General features: G+C 48.0%; 1 protein-coding gene across 1 annotated transcript in view; it reads left to right on the plus strand.

Annotated features, from left to right (window-relative positions):
* The window catches only part of LOC130387241 (receptor-type tyrosine-protein phosphatase mu-like), a 126,554-nt gene extending 111,919 nt beyond the window's left edge, over window positions 1–14,635 (plus strand). The window contains exons 24-32 of the mRNA XM_056596255.1: window positions 116–270; window positions 973–1,108; window positions 3,590–3,739; window positions 4,999–5,172; window positions 7,119–7,250; window positions 11,100–11,225; window positions 13,198–13,361; window positions 13,848–13,983; window positions 14,386–14,635. Of these exons, the coding sequence (XP_056452230.1) occupies window positions 116–270; window positions 973–1,108; window positions 3,590–3,739; window positions 4,999–5,172; window positions 7,119–7,250; window positions 11,100–11,225; window positions 13,198–13,361; window positions 13,848–13,983; window positions 14,386–14,439 (1,227 nt within the window). The 3' untranslated portion in view covers window positions 14,440–14,635. The remainder of the gene's footprint in view (window positions 1–115; window positions 271–972; window positions 1,109–3,589; window positions 3,740–4,998; window positions 5,173–7,118; window positions 7,251–11,099; window positions 11,226–13,197; window positions 13,362–13,847; window positions 13,984–14,385) is intronic.
* Window positions 14,636–21,680: the final 7,045 nt, after the last annotated feature.

Below are 21,680 nucleotides of genomic sequence, written 5' to 3' on the forward strand. Positions count from 1 at the left end.
GTGTGTGTGTGTGTGTGTGCGTGCGTGCGTGCGTGCACGTGTGCGTGCGTGCGTACGTGCGTGTGTCTATTCATACAAAGAGAGCGTTGACCCTCTCCTCCTCTGGCCACCACAGAGAGGCGCCCACGAGATCAGGGAGATACGACAGTTCCACTTCACGGGCTGGCCGGACCACGGCGTGCCCTACCACGCCACAGGGCTGCTGGGCTTCATCCGCAGGGTCAAGTCCAAGACCATGACCAACGCCGGGCCAATGGTGGTCCACTGCAGGTCTGTACTGGGAGCCCGGAGCCATTACCGCATGCCTACCCACACTCGACCTGTACACAGGGGGTCTGGAGGATTTTAATGAATGTACTAGGGTGGTTTCTGTGCCTTGCACTTCAGAGGAGGACATATGGTCTGGGGAGTTAAGCATATTGGGCCGCAAATAATTAGTGATCATTTGGAGAAAATCATTTATATTTACAGTACAGTTGGAAATTAGCCAAATAGGCTAAAGCTGCTCCTTTTACTTTGCAGTTAATTAAAGGGGACTCTCCACAAAACTATAAACAAATAAACTAAACTAAACGTGTAAGGTTGAAGGGTAACTAAACTTTTAAAAACAGGCGTAATTGTTTTGTGAGTGTTTTACTGTATTTAACTTTTTACTGTTTTTCTTTGAAAGAATGGCGAATTACTTGATTTGATGCTATAAAAACTAAATGCAGGATCCAAAACACAGTAAAATTAGTTTGTTGGCGCAACCACTTCGGGGCCAGTTTCAAAAAGTCGAAGATGGAATCCCAAAGCTAGGAGGCTGTACCCCCAAAATTCAGGTTACTAGGCAACAAGCAGAGGACACATGAACTTATGATATATAAGCTCATGGCACAGTGTGTGTATCGCAACCATTTTTTCAACATTGTGTGGTGAAACACTTGAATCACAGCTCATGTTGTCTCCTCGATTACGATTGGTCCCCTACAGTGCGGGGGCGGGCCGGACCGGCTGCTTCATAGTGATTGACATCATGCTGGACATGGCTGAGAGAGAGGGCGTGGTGGACATCTACAACTGTGTGAGGGAGCTACGCTCACGCAGAGTCAACATGGTCCAGACAGAGGTATTTAATATATATATATCAATATATATATAAAGGCTTGGAGGGAACTGATTCATGTAAGAATCGCATATTCTGAAACGATTCACAAGTTCTGAAAATTTTGGGGAGAGGTTTTTCCCTTTCGTCTTAGGTTCACCTTTGTGTATTGCTTTCACTTTTTCAAACATAGAAACGACATAATCGTATACACGCTTCACTCTGCTTTCACGCCATCATTTGCCACATCGCCTTTCTCAGCACCCAGTGGGCTGGAGTAGATCCTTAAATCAACCCCCTACGTACTGAAGAGAGAACCGATGTTGAATCAGGAACGGCTCTGAATCGAGAACCGAATTTGAAATCGAATCGCGAGATACCGAAAGATTCACACACCCCGGAGTAATTCTGCTCCCGGTAGTTCCTAGAGAAGGACTGATGGCCGTGTCGCGCTCTGGCCCCCGTTCAAACCACGCTGCTGCTAGTAATTGATTGGTTGCTGTGATTAAGGTCACTGGAGGGGACGTAATGCACTTAGCCCACAGCCCTACAAACGATCCATTCCTCTCCAAAAACACTCGGGTCATTATTTCATTTAGAGCCCCGGACCGGCGTGTCCGTACCTCGGCTTTTATCACGGCCCCCCCGGGGGCCCCCGCGCCATAATCACATTCTCATTGACCCTTTCACTCGCCAGCGTCGTTTATCGTCGAGAAATAAAAACATGAACGGCACGCAGGCTAGACGCGAATCCGAAACCCCCCTCCAACCCCCCCCCCCCCGCCTAAATACGAGGGGTAAAACCCAGTCCTGGAGGACTCGTGGGCGGGAGAGGGCCTCTCCCGGAGGCCTCCCTGGAAGGGCACGCCGCTTTTTCCTGAACGCCCGCCATCTGGAAGCGGCCGGTGCGGGCGCGGCCGCCACGGCGCTGGACGCATCATTTCACCGCGGCCCCGTTTAGATCACAGGCGTCGTTGGTCTTAATGGGCCGAATGCTTCATGGCTGACGTGTGGAGCGGGGCCGGCGCCGGGCGGGAACCCGAATGTCGCCGTGTTCCTCCTGACTCGCTCTGCGCTAAAGTCAAGTGACCTTCAGACTGTGTGTGTGTGTGTGTGGCTGTGGGTGCGTGTGTGTGTGTGTGTGTGTGTGTGTGTGTGTGTAGGTGTGTGTTATGTGGCCACGTGTGTGTGTGTGTGTGTGTGTGTGTATGTGGTTGTGTGTGTGTGTGTGTGTGTGTGTGTGTGTGTGTGTGTGTGTGTGTGTGTGTGTGTGTGTTTTCTCCTTGTGTGTGTGTGTTATGTTGCAGTGTGCGTGTGTGTGTGTTTTATGCGGCTGAGTGTGTGTGTGTTGTGTGGCTGTGTATGTGTGTGTGTTGTGTGGCTGCGTGTGTGTGTGTTATGCGGAAGCGTGCGCGTGTTTGTGTGTATATTATTTGTCTGCGTGTGCATGCGTGTGTTTCTGTTGTGTGTTTTGAGTGTGTGTGTGTGTCATTCCCCTCGCAGGTGTCCAGGCTGTTTGCTTGGCAGGGCTCCTCTGCCCTCCAGCTGCGATGCGTCTCTCCTTGCGTCCCCTCTGTCCTTTTATCGGTCGATGGCCGCCGGCCCAGTGCAGTGCATGGCTGTTTGTTGTTTGTTGTCGTCGTCGTTGTTTAAAGTGTGTGAGCCCCGATCTGCCGGGTCGATCGATCGGTGGAGCAGAGGCCTGGTCCGGTCGGGCCCGGTCACTCCCACGCCTTCGGGGCCAGTGGGTTCACGCCCTCCACGCTACATGTGTGGGGGTGCGGGGGAGGGGGGGGGGGCGGGGTCAACCTTATCGCACGTTGATTTTTCTGTTGGATGTGTAAATCGGTGACCCCTGCGCTCGTGGATTTGTTCTGAAGTGACAAGACAGAGTCAGCTGAAAATGTCACTTCACAATGGATTCACGTCAAGCCGTCAGCTGGAGCTGTCAGATTGCCACAGGGGGGGTGGGGGGAAAGAGAGGGAGGGGGGTAAGCGGTGGCATGGCTGCCACGGCAACAGACTCACTGCCCCCGTTTCATTGTCAGAAGGGCTCCTCAGCCATGTTAGGACATGGGCGACAGCGATGATAATGTGATAATGATGAGGGTTGATGATCAGAAACATATATGATGAGATGAGTCGGGACTCTGGCGTGGCCAGGCCATAGTACTGGCGGGGCCTAAAGCATTGTATAAAAAATGTTTGGGGGAATTCTCAAAATAAGGTTACCCAATGTAATGTGAAAAGTGAATTTGAGGACAGCCTACCAAGAGTTTGTTGATAATAGTGAAGAGAACACGATGACGGCCTCACCGATCATAGTGGTGAATGACAGAGGACAATGTAATGGAAATCAAATGTAAACAAAGAACTACTGAATGATTAATGTTAACATGAAAAAACGTTTCTAATGGAATCAGGTGTGTACACTCGTGCGACGGTCGTTGACGTGACGGTAAACAAACCACCGGTTAAGTCAAGTTTATCCCCTTCTCTCCTCAGGAGCAGTACGTCTTCATCCACGACGCCATCTTGGAGGCGTGTCTCTGCGGGGACACCACCATCCCGGCCAATCAGCTGCGCTCGGTCTACTACGACATGAACCGCCTGGACCCGCAGACCAACTCCAGCCCCATTAAAGAGGAGTTCAGGGTGAGGCGGCACGCTGTCCACACACAGCACTTTGAGGACCACCTCCAGTAATCTTCTTAATGTTTTTCAGCTGTTTAATTTCGCCCTAAGCCAAGCCTGGCGGCTTTAAATTGCTTCTGTAATTATTACAGCTGGAGGGAGCCCTTAAAGAAAATTGCCGGTATCAATCTAGCATAGGTACTCGGTGCATAATTAAGATAGAATGGGGGAAAATGGGATGAAAAAGAAAATGTACTCAAGATTTTAACATAAAAAATATATGTCACGGAATTTGGCGAAGACGTCGGTTACTAGACAGCAGGAATCTGTATCCACCGGATAAATTGCTTTGAAATCGCTGATATATGCTCTGTTCTACACGCATTAAGTCTGCCCTCCACATCTATGTATATTATTCACTTGATCGCTGTGTGAAACAGGCCTTCTCACAGCCAGGCCACAAGCACCAGGGCCCCGTTCCCACGCAGCACGAAGGCCTGTTGTATCGCGTCCCACCCACGGGACGCGACTGTGTTTTTCGTCGGCGGAATCCGCCTCAAGCACTAGGATTGGACAGTCAAACTCGCACGCTGACTCCTAACCGTAACCCTAAACCTAACCCTAACCCTAACCCTAAATAGAGTACTAAAGTGTGACGTCACGTTTCCATCTATTCTACACAAACCAAATGAGCGAAGGGGGAAATCCTATGACACACAAACGTTTTATAGAAAAGGAAAGATTTTTTTGAGAATTAATTTGCGAGTTCGCTTTACCAATGATGTAAGTAATATTGAGATTGGGCCAATTTACCGTTGCATTATAAACTTTATCTTTCATGCTTGCGCAAACTTTTCCTTTTAATACCCCAGGGGAATACATGCACGCCTCGACATGTTCAATTGGTAGTGATTTTCATCTCTTGAAATGATTTATTTTCATCTTGAAATAAACAACACATGGAAAAGCAATGGAAAACGCCATCTCTCGTCCAGTTGTTTAGAACTGAGAATCCGGTGTCCAGGACAACGTGACGTTTTCACTTTAATTCTCCATTTCCTTCCCTGCAGTCACGTGACAGATTTTAGCCTTTCTGGATTGGAACAGGGATTTAAACCAACGTGAATGGACAAGCTCCGGCTAACCCTAACCCTCACAAATATTCCTGATCTTCCCGGATTCCGCCTACAAAAAACACATTCGCCCACGGGACGCATTGACGACCGTTGTTGACGATCCGTGTTTGTACCGCTCATGCCCCCCCCCCCCCCCCCCCCCAGACCCTGAACATGGTGACCCCCACCCTGCGGGTGGAGGACTGCAGCATCGCCCTGCTGCCGCGGAACCACGAGAAGAACCGCTGCATGGACGTGCTGCCGCCGGACCGCTGCCTGCCCTTCCTCATCACCATCGACGGGGAGAGCTCCAACTACATCAACGCCGCCCTCATGGACGTAAGGGGACACGCACACACACACACACACACACACACACACACACACACACACACAAGACGAACAATACACACTAGAGAACACACATACAGAATACACATACGATACACAATGGACAGGGAGAGCTCCAACTACATCAACGCCGCCCTCATGGACGTAAGGGGACACGCACACACACACACACACACACACACACACACAAGACGAACAATACACACTAGAGAACACACATACAGAATACACATACGATGCACAATGGACAGGGAGAGCTCCAACTACCTCAACACTGCCCTCATGGACGTAAGGGGACACACACACACACACAAACACACACACACACACACAAGACGAACAATACACACTAGAGAACACACATACAGAATACACATACGATACACAATGGACAGGGAGAGCTCCAACTACCTCAACACCGCCCTCATGGACGTAAGGGGACACACACACACACAACGCACACAACATGTACAATACGCACTAGAGAACACACACACACCCAACACATACGATACAAGATGGTCAGGGAGAGCTTAAACCTCATCAATGCCGCGCTCATGGACGTAAGGGGACACACACACACACACACACGACGTGTACGATACACACTAGAGAACAAACACACAACAAATAACACATACGATACACAATGCAGAACACACACAGGCCACAAACACAATTTACAAACACAAACATGGACAAGCACACGCACACCATCCAGAACAAACACACACATGCAGAAACACACACGGCATGAAATACACACCAGAGAACACACACACACATACAATACAGAGCAAAAACTCACAGATACAATATAGAAAACACACACACACACACACACACAAACACATACAGACAGACACATAGACACGCACACCACATACAATACACAATGAAGAAAACACAGACACACACAGACACACCAAAACATGCAAAATTCAGATTACATTCACACACACACACACACACACACACACACACACACACACACACACACACACACACACACACACACACACACACACACAATGCAGAACACCCACACACATATCACATACAATCCAAAATGTAAAACAGATACTCACAAAGCACACACTACTGAGCACACACTATCAAACACACAACCGACACAACACAAGAATACTCTGTATCCTTGAACTTTACCGAGGACCTGAAATGTGCGCTGGTGCGCAGCCTCTTTGCTTTTTGCTGGTAAAGGTTAACATGGAGATGAGCTGCTGTGTTTATCAGTGTGTGTAAAAGACAGCGAGGAGGAGGTCACAGAGGTCAACCCTGTGCCCATTACTGCCTTCAACTGTTTTGTCTGTTTTTGCTTTTGAAAAAATTGTAATCGTCTCTCACACAGATACACACACATACACACATTCAGAGTCTCTAAACTCACTCATTCCACATCCCTCTTTCAATTTTGTTCAAGGGTGACTTTGATCATCGACACCGGCTGCACGTGTACGATATTCTTCAGTCTTGGTAGAAGAATACGTAAAAAAAAAAAAGGGGTCAAAGTTCATGTTCTCCATTGAAACCGCAGCCCCAACTCAGAGATCTTTGCCTCGGACTACAAGACCTACTCCCGCTCTTAATATACAAGCTCAGACACGGCATCTCCATTAGAATACAAGAGCCTTTAACAAAAGCCTGGTCATCGACTGAGGTCATTTCTTTAAATAAATGTAACTTTTTTCATCCCGGCTAACACGTAGAGCTTACCGGGTGTAAAATATACATGAGGTTCCTCCGCAAGGACACCTCCAGCGTTCCTTCGCTTTTTGTCTCCTTCCTTTCTTCTCACCTCCATCCCTCTTTTCTCCCCCTCTCATCTCTCACTCCGGATTCCCTTTCATCATCTCCCCGCTCTGCCTCCCCTCTTGACCCCCACTGCCACCCCCCCCGTCCTTCCCCCCCTCCAGAGCTATAAGCAGCCATCTGCGTTCATCGTGACCCAGCACCCCCTCCCCAACACGGTGAAGGACTTCTGGAGGCTGGTGCTCGACTACCACTGCACCTCCATCGTGATGCTCAACGACGTGGACCCCGCCCAGGTAAACCCGATCCGGTGCACACACACATGCACACGTACATGCACGCCCATGCGTGCACACACACAAACACACACACACATGCACCCACATACATTAAAGCACACACATGCAATCACATGTACATGCACACACACACACACTCATGCACACATATGCACGCACATGTACATGCACACATATGCACGCACATGTACATGCACACAAACTCACACACTAATACACACACATACACACGCAAATGCACACACGCACATGCACGCATATGAACATGAACACACACACAAACCCACATGCCCAAACATGCATGCACACACACGCACCCGCACACATTTGTACATGCACACACACACGCACACACACATGCACACACAGACAAGCACACCTGTACACCTGCACAAACAAACGCACCTGGTTACATCAACACACGCATCCCCCACACACGAATAGGCCATCCCCGCACAGAGAAACACTGAGAGGACGTACCCCAAACAGTACCCCAAAAGATGCATGCACAAACAAGCACAACTACAGACATAAAGACACGCATCCAAATACACACAGATGCAGAGGCACTGTTACGGCACCATCACAAGGTCGGAGATGGTTCCAAATAACATGTAGGCTGAAGACAAAGGGCTGCGTTCGAAACAATTTATTTATTTAAACATTGCTTTTGACAAATGGCGGAATGGCATTAAATCAACCAAAGGAAATAGAACAAAAAAGGAAGGAAACCTAACTAAACCTAACTCCGGGGGAACAACCACCAACGCATAAATGATAGTACGAGCAAGAATGTTCTCACATGGGAAATTGGTGCTTAACAGCAACTTGCAGTACGACAAACTCTACACAGACATACACAAACAGCAGGACATCCTAGGGGAGCGTGGCGAGGGCTTCATGTAGTAACAGCAGACAACAGAGGAAGTAGGGCGGTGGTGCTGCTGGGACCGAAAGCAAAAGTCAGAAAACAATCCCTTCATTTGATCCTGCATACTCCATCCCTCAACACATGCCCAGAGAGAGAGAGGGAGAGGGAGAGGGGGAAAGAAAGAGAGAGAGAGAGGGAAAGAAAGAGAGTGAGGGAACGAGAGATATAAGAGAGAGAGATAGAGGGAGAGGGAGAGACGGAGATACAGTGAGGGTGAGAGAGAGAGGGAGAGGGAGAAACAGTGAGGGAGAGAGGGAGGGAAAGAAAGAGAGAGAACGAAAGAAGGAGAGGGCAAGGGAAAGAAAGATAGAAAGAGAGAGGGGGAGAGAGAGCGTGCGTGCGAGAGAGAAAGCGTCTCGGGCTAAAAATCGACATCCACCTCGAAAGGATTCAAATAAATTAGAATGTACAGGGCGCTGTGTGTCCGATCGCGCACATGCGCGGTGGGGGGCCGTGCGCGCCCACTACCCGCCACGTAAGCCAATGAGAGCGGCCCGCTGGATGGATGAGCCGGGCCTGCGGAGGAGGCTCCACGGGGCTCCAGCCCGGGGCTCTGTCATAACACCTGCGGATCAAAGCCCCCTAGCTGGCCTGCCTACCCCCCCCCCCCCCCCCCACGGGTGTCAGGCTGCTCCGACTGGATGGACGGAGGGGGTGGATGGAGGGATGGACGGAGGGACGGAGCGTTTCATTGCATATTCTCACTGTAGCCGGGATAGGAAGGAAGGCAGGCAGGCCGGAGAGCCAGCAGATGGGGAGGAAGAGAGAGGGAGGGAGGGGGGGGCTGGTGGGGGGGAGACGGGGAGGGAGGGAGGGGGAGGGGGAGCGTGGAGGATCAGTGTCTCTCCATCAGACTCTTTGTTGTCTCGCGTCTGTTGAATTTGTCAAGTGTTGATGGACTCTCTGAGGAAGAGCAACCCGAATTCGAGGAGGAGGAGTGATTTCCTGGTGTGTGTGTGTGTGTGTGTGTGTATGTGTATGTGTGTGTGTGTGTGTGTGTGTGTGTGTGTCAACACGTACACACACACGTCCTCGCCCGTTACTACGAGCAGTATGCCGCGAGCGTTCATCTGTACCCTGGTGTCGCTACATTTGTTCTCGTATATCGGTTTTGTTTTTCGGGTTGTTCCTCCGGTGGAATCTTGTTAATGCCTCAATCACCCATTCTCCAGACGGTTCTTTAACGTACACCATATGCACAACATGCTTGTGAATATATAATGAACTGTAAAGCGATGGCTTAGGATTTATGAACGCAGATTTTGAGTGGTCGGAGGCAGCGCTGACACGTTGCATCAGAATCAGAATCACGATTTTGAAGTATCTTTGCACATTCAAGGACATGAGGCAACAAGATATAAGAAAAATATGAAAAATGCATATTGGAATTAAAAGACCAATTTAATAAGTATGAGTATTTACACCCTAAGTTATGGAGAACTAAATGATGTAGGCTGTGAAAGGATAACACCCACCCACGCTCACACACACTCGTTCGACCTCGACTTGGGGTGGTCTTGGACCCCCTCAGTATGAAGGCACAGTGATGCTCCTGGGTTCAGATGGATAATTATATAAACGGAGAAGAGAAAGACCCAAACTAACATAAACTAGCATAACTCAATGGCATCGGCACCTTAAAGAACCACACCGCTGTCATGTGGATTGACCTATATTACAGACAGTTTCTGATGCAGATGGAAACTCCTGATGTTTTTTAACATCAACTGAAATTGATGTGGGAAATGTGTGGGGAAAAAGCAGAAAATGAGTGGGAGACTCAAAAACACATATACTACGGAATAAGTCTTAGTATAACTCTTTCCAATAAGTACGTCAGATTCGCTAGCATTCAAAATAAAGGGAGACATTGTTGTTTGTTTTCTCTTTGAGGGGCTCGCAACCCAATTTCAACCAACGAGGAAAAAAAAAAAACCATCCAGATTGATTTTGAGTCTACGCTCGCATCACCGCTACAAAGCCGTCATCGCACGCACAACACACAATCTCCCCCTTTCTTCTGATTCTGTAGACAGCCATGAGGAGAGGCTCACATGGGGCTGGTCTGCAGGGCCGCAAGTGGTCTCTCTTTCTCTCTCTCTCACAGAGACAGAGAGAGAGAGATTGCACCTCTCTCTCTCCCTCCATGATCTTGACCATGATAAATAGATCTGCTGTGTTTCTCCGTGTGTTTGTTCATTGTCCTGGGGTTAATGGAAAGGACCACGTGTTTGGATATGCAGCTGCTGCGTGGAATACCTGACCAGTGTGAAACATGCAAGCCCTTGTTTTGATGGGACACGATCTTAACTCTCAACACACACAAGCTCACTCGTTCTATGTCTTCCTTGGGGTGGACTTTCGACTCTTGTGCATATGAAGCCACAGTGAACAGGAAGGGCACCAAACTAACTGCACATCCTTTCTTCTCTCTGTTCTCTCCTTCTGTTGATCCTCTCTGTTTGTCTCTCCATGTCCATCTATGTTTACCTTTGCATTGACCTGGGTCAATGATGGTTCGACTGTGTGTCTGTGTTTGTGTGCGTGCGTCTTTGTACGTGCATCTGTGTGTGCGTGTGTTTGTGTGCATGTGGGTTTGTGCATGTGTGCGTTTGTGTGTGTGCATGCCTGTACGTGCCTGCCTGTGTGTGTGTCGGTGTGCCTGAATGTGTGCATGAATGTGTGTGTGCATGCCTGTGTGTGTGTGTGTGTGTGGTGTGACTGTGTGTGTGCATGCCTGAATGTGTGTGTGCGTGTGACTGTGTGTGCGTGTGCCTGTGTGTGTGTATGTGCATGAACGTGTGTGTGTCTGTGCATGAACGTGCGTGCGTGTGTGTGTATGTGTGTGTGTGTGTGTGTGTGCGTGCGTGGCCATGTCCATGTCCATGTCCGTGTCTGTGTCTATTTTTTCTTAGTTGTGTCCACAGTACTGGCCAGAGAACGGCGTTCACCGCCACGGACACATCCAGGTGGAGTTCGTGTCCGCTGACCTCGAGGAGGACATCATCAGCAGAATATTCCGGATTTACAACGCTGCCCGGGTACGATTCCGCCATCAGCACACTCACACAACAGCCTGTTGCATTCTTAGGTTGGGGGTGGAATGTGTGTGTGTGTGTGTGTGTGTGTGTGTGTGTGTGTGTGTGTGTGTGTGTGTGTGTGTGTGTGTGTGTGTGTGTGTGTGTGTGTGTGTATCTGTGTGTGTGTTTGTGTGTGTCTTTGCGTGTGTGTTTGTGTGTGTCTTTGCGTGTGCCTGCGTGTGTGTGTGTACACTCATGCAACAGCCTGTTGCGTTCTTAGGTTAGGGGTGGACTCTGTGTGTGTGTGTGTGTGTGTGTGTGTGTGTGTGTGTGTGTGTGTGTGTGTGTGTGTGTGTGTGTGTGTGTGTGTGTGTGTGTGTGTGTGTGTGTGTGTGTGTGTGTGTGTGTGTGTGCAGTTTTTCAAGTCTGTGTTCCAGCGTTACTGGGTGAAAACTTTCCTTTTCTGTCTCTTTATCATTTTTCTTTGGGAGTATTCTGCTGATCAGTTTTTTGACAGTAACTGTGACTGCCGAGCTCACACCGCCCACACCTCCCACACCTCCCACTCACACATACTGGTGCGAGGAGCCGGCTCGGCCTCGCACCAGTGGGGAAAGATCCTTCTGTTCTTGAACTATGTGGCTCTCTCTCCCTCGTTCTATGTCTCTCTGTCTCTCTCTCTCTCTTTTTCTCACTCTGTCTCTGTCTCTGTTTCTGACTCTCTCCCCCTCTCTCTCTCTCTCTCTCTCTCTCTCTCTCTCTCTCTCTCTCTCTCTCTCTCTCTCTCTCTCTCTGTCTCTGTCTCTCTCTCTGTCTCTGTCTCTGTCTCTGTCTCTCTCTCTCTGTCTCTCTCTCTGTCTCTGTCTCTGTCTCTCTCTCTCTCTGTCTCTCTGTCTCTCAATCTCTCTCTCACTCTCTCTCTCTCTCTCTCAATCTATCTCTCTCTCATTATCAATATCTCTCTAACTCAATCTCTCTCTCTCTCAATCTCTCTCTTAATCTCAATCCCTCTGTCTCAATCTCTCTCGCACAAGTGGGGAAAGAGCCTTCTGTTCTTGAACTACGTGGATCTCTATCCCTCGATGTGTCTCTCTGTCAGTCTCTGTCTCTCTTTCTCTCTCACTCTCTCCCTCTTATTCTCATTCTCAATCTCTCTCTCTCTCTCTCTCTCTCTCTCTCTCTCTCTCTCTCTCTCTCTCTCTCTCCCCCCCCTTCTCTTTGGGTTGGAGGGGGGGGGCGGGACACTAAGACAGTCCACTCGAAGTCATGACTCTATCCTAACATTGATCGGTCTGATTGAACATCCGACTTACACTTTATTCCGGCCTCACCCCCTTTCACCCCAAACCCCGCCCCAGACATCCCCTTGGGGGGGGTCACCATTGAGGTTGTCTCTAATCACAAGTGTGTTGTTACACCCCCTGACCACTAGGGGGCCACAGGGATAAACGCTAAGAACCCCACCAGGGGAGGGGGGGGTACGATTATGATCAGGCAGGATTAATGACGAGTGTTACCCAAGCGGTAATTCTGTCCGCTGTGGAATAGGAGCATGCCTACCTTTCCTTTCCAGCGTTAACACCCTACAAATCCATCAAAGTCGCTTACCCCTCATCCAATCACCCCTCTAAGCTCCGCCTTCTTTAGCCTCACCTGGCTGTAACTATCGTTGCGCCTTGTTAGGGATTGGGTCGTGTGTGTGTGTGGTTGTGTGTGTGTGTGTGTGTGTGTGTGTGTGTGTGTGTGTGTGTGTGTGTGTGTGTGTGTGTGTGTGTGTGTGTGTGTATTTAAGTGTGTGTGTGTGTGTGTGTGTGTATTTAAATGTGAATGTGTGTGTGTGTGTGTGCGTGTTTCAGATTACCCTATTTGATTTGTGTCCGCACACACATTCGTCTTTAGGTGTGTGCGTGGGTATGTATGTGTGTGTGTGTGTGTGTGTTTGTAACCTGGATTTGCTCCCTCCCCCCGTTCCCCCCCCTCCCTGTGTCCACAGCCCCAGGATGGCTACCGCATGGTGCAGCAGTTCCAGTTCCTGGGCTGGCCCATGTACCGGGACACGCCCATGTCCAAACGCTCCTTCCTCAAGCTCATCCGACAGGTGGACAAGTGGCAGGAGGAGTACGACGGGGGAGAGGGACGCACCGTGGTGCACTGTCTGTAAGTGTCTCTCGCCCTCCCTCCCTCCCTTCCCCCCTCCAGACTCGTTTATTGTAAGAAGAGTCGCGTCACCTGCCTGTTATAAGGGGAAACATCCCCACCTAGTGGCGGAAGGGCGCTAGTGCAGCCCGAGTGTTATCGTCGGTTTTAACAGCCTGGCTCTCTGGCAGTCTAGAAACATTCGAAGAACTCACTTCTCTATTTTTTGTGTACAGTTTTTACTATAAAACGCTCAAATAGTAATTGATACTTTTGCACATTTAAAACGCACACAGCTGCTATGTTACAAAATGTTAACAAAAATAGGAAAATCTTCGAAAAATAAAACTCAACTTTTTCTGACAAAAGACACACCAGGGCCAGAGAGATACGATGATGAAATAACCAGAATAAAGTAGCAACCCACTGGAGACGAGGGGTCCCAACCACCGCCCCCACGGGACTCTGACTCTGACGCCTCCCTCCCTGCCCCCCCCCCCCCCATAGGAACGGCGGCGGGCGCAGCGGCACCTTCTGCGCCATCAGCATCGTGTGTGAGATGCTGCAGCACCAGCGCACCGTGGACGCCTTCCACGCCGTGAAGACCCTGCGCAACAACAAGCCCAACATGGTGGACCTCCTGGTGGGTCTCTCTCTCTCTATGGTCCCGAGGAGGGGGGGATGGGGGGGGGCTCTCTCTACGGTCCCGTGGGGGGGGGGGGCGGGGTTTCTGCTCTGTAATCCCCAGAGGGAACGTCCCTGAGCGACCATTGAAACCCTGTTTAGTCAGTGGAAGCATCCTAATGTACTCGGGAGAGTGCGTTTGAAGGCTGATCGGAGAAGACAGTGTTATCCATTATGAGCTCGATATCGACGGCAGGGGGGGGGGGGGGGGGGGGGCGTGGGGCTGGGGAGACAAAATGAATGGGTCTGGAGACCGGATCATTATCGCTGATGAATGATCAACTTTCCTCTCGTCTCTCTCTCTGCGTTCTCTCTCTCCTCAATCTAATTACCGGTGGCTTGTGCTCTTGTGTCTCCCCAGGAGCAGTACAAGTTCTGCTACGAAGTCGCCCTGGAGTACCTGAACTCTGCATGAGCCCTCGTCCCGGACACACAAAACGCACACGCACACACACACACACACACACATACACACACCCAAGCCCGATTGAAAAAAAAAGAATCCTAATAATGATAAGGTGGACGGGTTGTCACCTGTCACATGTGAAGGCCTCTGGAAGAGGGAGGTGTGTGTGTGTGTGTGGGCGCACACCAGAGCAGGTGCCAGACCTGGCCAGACTTTGGAGCAGCCCTTCTGTTTCGGTTTGTGTTCTTGTCCGGCTGCGGTCGGATTCGTGGGCTGGATGGTGACAGTGACGAGTTGTACATAATAAGTGACACAGCGCGTCCCCGGAGCTGCTGAAGGACCCTATGAAGCAAGAGCACAAAGATACGTTGCAGTGGCTCTCTCTCTCTCGCTCTCTCACTCTCTCTTGCTCTCTCTTTCTCTTTTGCTCTCTCTCTCTCTCTCGCTCTCTCACTCTCTTGCTCTCTCTCTTTCTCTTTTGCTCTCTCTCTCTCTCTCTCTCTCGCTCTCTTGCTCTCTCTCTCTCTCTCTCTCTCTCTCTCTCTCTCTCTCTCTCTCTCGCTCTCTTGCTCTCTCTCTCTCTCTCTCTCTCTCTCGCTCTCTCTCTCTCTCTCTCTCTCTCTCTCTCTCGCTCTTTCTAATGGCTCGGCCCCACCAAAACCATGCTCACCTTTTTGATGAGGCATGGCAACCGCCCACCCTCTCTCTATTGGCTTATGTGGGAGTCTACCACTTTGTCGATGGCTTAAAACCACAAGTCCATGTGTTCCTTCCAGTACCCACCGAATGTTGATTGTCCAATGGCGTGGCCATTGGTCTTTGCATAAAGTTAAATGAAGTTCAACTCTTGCCCCGCCCCTTCAACCACGCCGCGATCCCTCGCCCACACATGAGCCTACCCACAATCCCTTGCCCAAGGGGTCCAGCACGCCTTCAATACAAAGTGAATGGGAGCCACACTCAAGGCCACAAGATTTGTGGGCCGAGCCGTCTATTATCTCTCTCTCTCTCTCTCTCCCTCCCCCTCTCTCTCTCTCTCTCTCTCTCTCTCCCCCTCTCTCTCTCTCTCTCTCTCTCCCTCTCCGTCTAGTCTTTCTCTTGAGTCTCTCTCTCCCTCTGTCGTTAGTTGTGTTTTTTTCTACTCGCCTGTGGTTCCATGGTTGTTGCCTTGATCCTCATTGGATATCGCTAAGTATTACAAAACTCTCCCGTCTCCAGTGGAATGCCATGCACCGTACGTAACGTAAATGTGTTAATTTTACTCCCCTCTGCAAACAACGTTCCCGATCTTTCGTCTCTCTCGCTCTTTTTTTATTAGTTTTTACTCTCGTTTTTTTGCATTGAATAGCAAAACGACCATGAAGGAACTTGTACAAAAGACAAAATCGGGGACGACATCCACACCTGCTACCGTCCGTGTTGCTACGTGTCCTGTGAAACGATGACCTCATCGGTACCTATCACACACCCCAGCCAGTGAGGTCAGGGGGAGGAGCCTCACCCCAGAGTCCCCCATCCGCTTCTTACCTGATTTCCTGTACAGATCTCCCAAAGCTTTATTTGCACTCCCATTTTTGATTATTGTGCATATTGTACATAACTCTCTCGGTTATTTATTTGTGGTTCGTACGCTGTTGTGACTCGCAGTAAGTGACAATCATGTTTTAAATGAGTTTGTTGTTTTTAATGGATCGTGATCGTGTGCGCATTTCTGTTTATTGTTTGTTTTTTTCCAAGTCGTCCACGTGCGACGAAAAAATGGTTTCCATTGTAAAAAGATATATATATATAAATATATATAAATGCATATTGAGTTATTGCATGGTTGCCTTGTCTGCGCTGTGGTTGGAGAACGCCGACACAACGAGGACCTCTAGTGGCGGAGAGCGATGCGGCGTCGAAACACAGGTGAGCAGGGACAAGGTCGCAGGTCTGACAAAGGTAACAGAGGTCAACCGGACTTTCCTGTCGTCGCTCCGCTCGCTCACAAAGTGCATTTGGAACATGACTCCTTATGAAAAGGACATGTAGTGTGTGTGTGTGTGTGTGTGTGTGTGTGTGTGTGTGTGTGTGTGTGTTTGCAACGGCAGACGTGTATTGGCTTTGACGTCACACAACACAGGATATGGCAGCTAAAAGGGTTTGCAAAGGACAGAGCAAATAGCGTCAATGTACACAGAGGAAGCCGGCGGGATCGTTTGTGCTCACAAGGCGCCCCGCTTCCCTGCTTAAATCAAGCTCAATAAGTCAGGTTCAATAGACGCCGGTTTGGTTCACATGCATAATGTGTTATTCATACCGTTTAGACAAGTGGGTTTGGCCATTTCGATCCATTTGTTTTGTTGCCTCTTTTCCGTTTTAATCTCAAAGTTTTCCAGCCACCCCTCCTTCTTCACGTCAATATTTACCGAGGAGAATTCTGTCGATCACGGTGGCGGCGGTTTTCACAGCCAAACAAGCACATTTACATTTATTAATTGAACACCCGCGTTTGTCCAAGCCGTTACACTGAAAATAATCAAAGCATCCAACCAATGAAGGAGCAAATCTACTGCTGAAGAAGCGTAATAAAAAAGGAAGGGTTCTGTTGTAGCCTATTGTATTTTTATTAGCAATAAATATGTGCTTTGTTTGTCCGAATAAACACTAAGAAAGAGTTGTGTTTTTCCGCCCTGCATTGCTTGGGCCAACGACAGCTGTGGACTATGGAGGCTGCGAGTGGTCAAAGTGAGGATCCTCAGACTTGAGAAGGCAGGAGAGCAGGCCTGCGGATGGCCAGAGACACAGCCCCTCACAGCTGGACGCCGGACCAACTGTTGCAGATAAGAGCAGGCCAGTGTTAATAACGGGATCATTTAAGTGGGAGAGATAAAAGACGCTGAGTGGAATGTTCTCGTTCCTGCGGGATCTCTCGGCCCAGCCACCATCAAACAGGGTCCTCTTTGTTTGGCTTTGTAATTTATTCTCTTAACTTGCAGAGGCAGACCCAATCCCATTTATATAAAAAAAAAAAAAAAGAAGAACGGAATTAACCGTTAACATGAAAATAATATGAAACATAGGTCATAATAATGGATCGTGATACATTTTCATCGTTTCGATATCATTGCCCATTACTAATGAACGTTGAGTGTGTAGGAAAACATTCTACTTCTGGCTGTGGACGGCCCTACAGCTGAGTGCAGATGTATGCTGCTGCAAATCTAATTTGTACCCGTCCCATCGTATTCCTCATCATTCAAACTAAAGCCTTCCCGGTGTCATTGTTTCCTTGGCAGCGAACTGCACAGAGAGGAGGAGACCCTAATTGTATTATCCCAAAACAAATAGGAAAGTACTCAAGCTTTTCGTTGTGTTGGCTATAAATTCAACAAGACTGCCATCCCATTAGGGGACAAAACAAATGAAACCAAATCGTTATTTCCCAGCAGTGAGTCTGGTGCAGATTGATCGGCTGTTGAAAAATGTATTTTGTATCATGGACCCATTAGCCATCAACCGACACGGGCGTAGTGTCTGAAGTGAATTCAACTCGAGCATCGCTTCAGACGAGGCCACGGTTGGAGTGTTGGACGGCAACACTGCAGCAGTAGTGCAAGTAACTCCGTCGCTTGTTACAAAAGACGTGCAGTACATTCCCAAAAGAAGGAGCTTCGAATTACTATGCAAAGGGAATTTAATATGGAAGTCCCGGTTTCGTGATATTCAATTTGATATTGCAAGTTAGAATCGATCTGGCACACACTGTTCGATGATCAAACAGGCCCACAGGCAGCCTGTTCGGCAGTGTAGAGGAGAACTGTCTTGCACAAGGGAACATCGGCAACGGTTGGAGGCTGAGAGAGTTATTTCTACATTGGTCTTTTGGTTATCAAAATAGTTGCATTTCAATAGCAAGCCAGAAAAAGTTAGCGCTACTGATCAACAAACTCCCACCATTAATCTCAACTCAAGCTCTGATTTCTCATTTAAGGACTGTTATGACACCCTGTGAGTTAATGTTGGCTCATCTCTTCCAATTACGCTGCCTCGCATTGCCTAAGACAGGATAACACTGTTAGGGAAGATGTCAGTAGAGAAGGGCCTCTATAATTCAGTGTGTACTATGTATACAGTAGGCAGCTCTTGGTAGCTCTACTTGTGTCCTCCCCGTTGTAAATCCACAGTCTTAAATCTGTAATCTGGGTGTAATTGACACACATTCGTTGATTATATAGAAATTAAAAAGTGAAGAGGGTCCTCACAAAAAAATGTAAAAACACACTTCAGCGATTCCTCAGTTTTTCTGTATCACTGGCGGTTATAGTTTCACGACCTGCTGCCAGACAGACGTTGTCGATTTATTTTCATGCTGCCATCGTGCTGTGTTGTGAGAAGAGCGCGTGCCGTATACGGGCGGCAGGAAGTCTCTGGTGACGCGGCCCGTCATCATTAGAGGAGCTGCAGGTTGCCATCGCGCCTCCGTCTCTCGGCGTCTCCAGCTGGTCAGAGCCACGGGCTGCACAGAGACCGGAGGAGCGCTTCATATTTCATTACTGCTCTGGCACTGAGTAATACGTCCCCCACCCACACGCCGATGGAGAGGGGGTGGGGGTGTGTGTGTGTGTGTGTGTGTGTGTGTGTGTGTGTGTGTGTGTGTGTGTGTGTGTGTGTGTGTGTGTGTGTGTGTGTGTGTGTGTGTGTGTGTGTGTGTGTGTGTGTGTGTGTGTGTGAGAGCGTCGGGGGGGCCGCTGGGAAGGACCACACCAGAGCACCAGATGTTCATAAACACACACACACACACACACACACACACACACACACACACACATTCACACTTATTATATCGAATTTAGGAAGATAATCTACCAGCCATCGTAAAACTACTGGAGAGTCTGTTTCTGTGCGCCCCCTCTATCTGTGTGTGTGTGTGTGTGTGTGTGTGTGTGTGTGTTTATGTGTGTGTTCGTGTGTGTGTGTGTGTGCGTGTGTGGGTGTGTTTGTAGGCACACCATTAACTTTCTCCATTTCAATGTATTAAGGACCACAGCAGTCTGTGTCTGAGGCACCATATTAATGTCTCAAAGAGCAGCAGTCGAGATAAGACGCTATACAAACAAGGTTTTCAAATTTCATGCAATCCTTTAAAGGAATTAAATTTGTAATTATTTACAAATGTCATGGCTAAATAAATCTGAGATATTTTGAATATAATCTTTCCATTTCCAAATTGGATTATATCTTCAGAAACCATCTTATTTAAGAATATGTTTAAGACTTGGCATACATAACTGCCTGGGATGCTATTAGAAATAGCCGTCTAGTCCACAATATTTATTCAACACTGCTTAGGATATATTCTGTAGCACCCTGTCAAAGCCAAATAGCTGCATGCCATATATGGGCAGCTATGTCAGGGCACTGATAGTAACGCTTCAGTTAAATTAGAAGTGCAATACCGTCCACGGCCACTCGAGGGCACTGTTCACGCAGTTTTGGCCTTTATTGTTTCAAAGCGTAACACACGAGTAGACAGAACCTGAAAAATCGCTGTCGATACATAATGAACTGAGTGTTGATCGCCCACGAGGAACGGCGCCTCATTTCACCTTGATTTTATTACTCTGTAGATACGCACCCACCTGAAGCTGCAATTCCTGGTGTAATTAAACTCAAAAAACTGCTGGGTTAGAAAATAATTCAACTTTAACCCCACAGCCGGGTAACTATGGGACAGAACACGCCCTGGGTTCGTTTTGCCCCAAGTGCTGGGTTTTACGATTTAACTCAGAATAGTGGGTTGTTCATTTGACCCAACCTAGTGATTTAAATTAACTGTTTGAATATTCCTCATACACTGGGTTATTTATTGTCAAATTTCCTTGCTGATTTTATGTAGAATAATGATAACAATTAAATATAAGTAGGCTATACCATCTATAAATGATTTATATATAATTTATAATAGTTTCATACAAACACACACAAAAAGGCCCAATGTTACCGTGCAGTAAATTACATTTTTGACAACTACAGAACAGTGTTTTACAGCTCAAAAATAGACTTATGCATGTTTGTGAAATCATTACAAGCACAATACAAATGTACCACCCCATACGCCTGAGGAAATACATTTTCTAAGCTCCTTTTCATGAATACGTATAAACATCCTTGTTCTAATTAGTGGGGCGGTTGATAACAACCCCAGTTTATATAACTGCTTCTTAAGCCCCGAAATCCCAAATTATAGCACAACATCATTACACGAAAAAATAACAAGCAATCCTTCTACAAACAGAATGTTCCCCCTAAAAAAATACACGTGGCCCACAACGTGCCGGCCAAAACATCTGCTGTCCTCAAAGACTTCCCAGATGAGAACTCGTGTCCATTCCTATATGACTATCTCATGCTGGAGGAACTCCCAGGTGGGGGAGGCACTGTTTGGTGTAATGGATGTCAAACACAAAGAAAGCCTCGGAACAAACATCAGTGTAGATGTTTGTTCCAAGGCCATCGAAACCGACTGTGCTGGAGGCTGGAGATACTACAGTCTCCAGCAAAGAGTCTGTGTCGTGTCAAGAAACAATGGAGAAGAACATAAGAATTACTACCTATCCACCTATGTAAGGAGAACAGTTTATAGGAATGTAAAAACAAAAAAAAGGAATATGGTACATCAATTCACACAAACTCCCAACCCGTATAATTACATTCTCTAGCTCCCTATGACATTATTCTTTAAATAACTAGCCAATTAGAAATGTGGGGTCATATTTTAAGCTTTTGTAAGGGCTGTCACACGCTCTATGTTATAATTTAATGTTCTAGATAAATATATGATGTATTCAATGTAAAGCGCTGTAACTGTTTTGTTCCATACAGTATAGGAAAATCTGACAAAGATATGTTTCTAATCCAGAACTATGGTTCTCTCTCATGCAAGTCTGCCAGAGTTTATGGGGGGATTTTTATGGAAAATATAACACATTAAAATGTTGATTAGAAAGACATTAAAAGACCAGCTGCTGTGACGAAAGATACAATTCCCTCCTCAATCACATCCTTATTTCCAAAAAACCATTAATTTCGTTCATTTTGGCAACTCTACCCCATGCAACTTGATCGACTTGAAGAACGGAATGGTAGTGGGCCTACTGAAACACACTCTTTGTCGACTATGTGAAATCAGCGCCTATAAAAGAAGCTCCGTCACTCAGCTCATCCTGGGAGTGAGAGTTCGCAGCTCTGAACCTACCACCAAATCCTGC

This window comes from Gadus chalcogrammus, chromosome 8 (genome assembly GCF_026213295.1).
Source record: "Gadus chalcogrammus isolate NIFS_2021 chromosome 8, NIFS_Gcha_1.0, whole genome shotgun sequence".
Classification (NCBI taxonomy): domain Eukaryota; kingdom Metazoa; phylum Chordata; class Actinopteri; order Gadiformes; family Gadidae; genus Gadus; species Gadus chalcogrammus.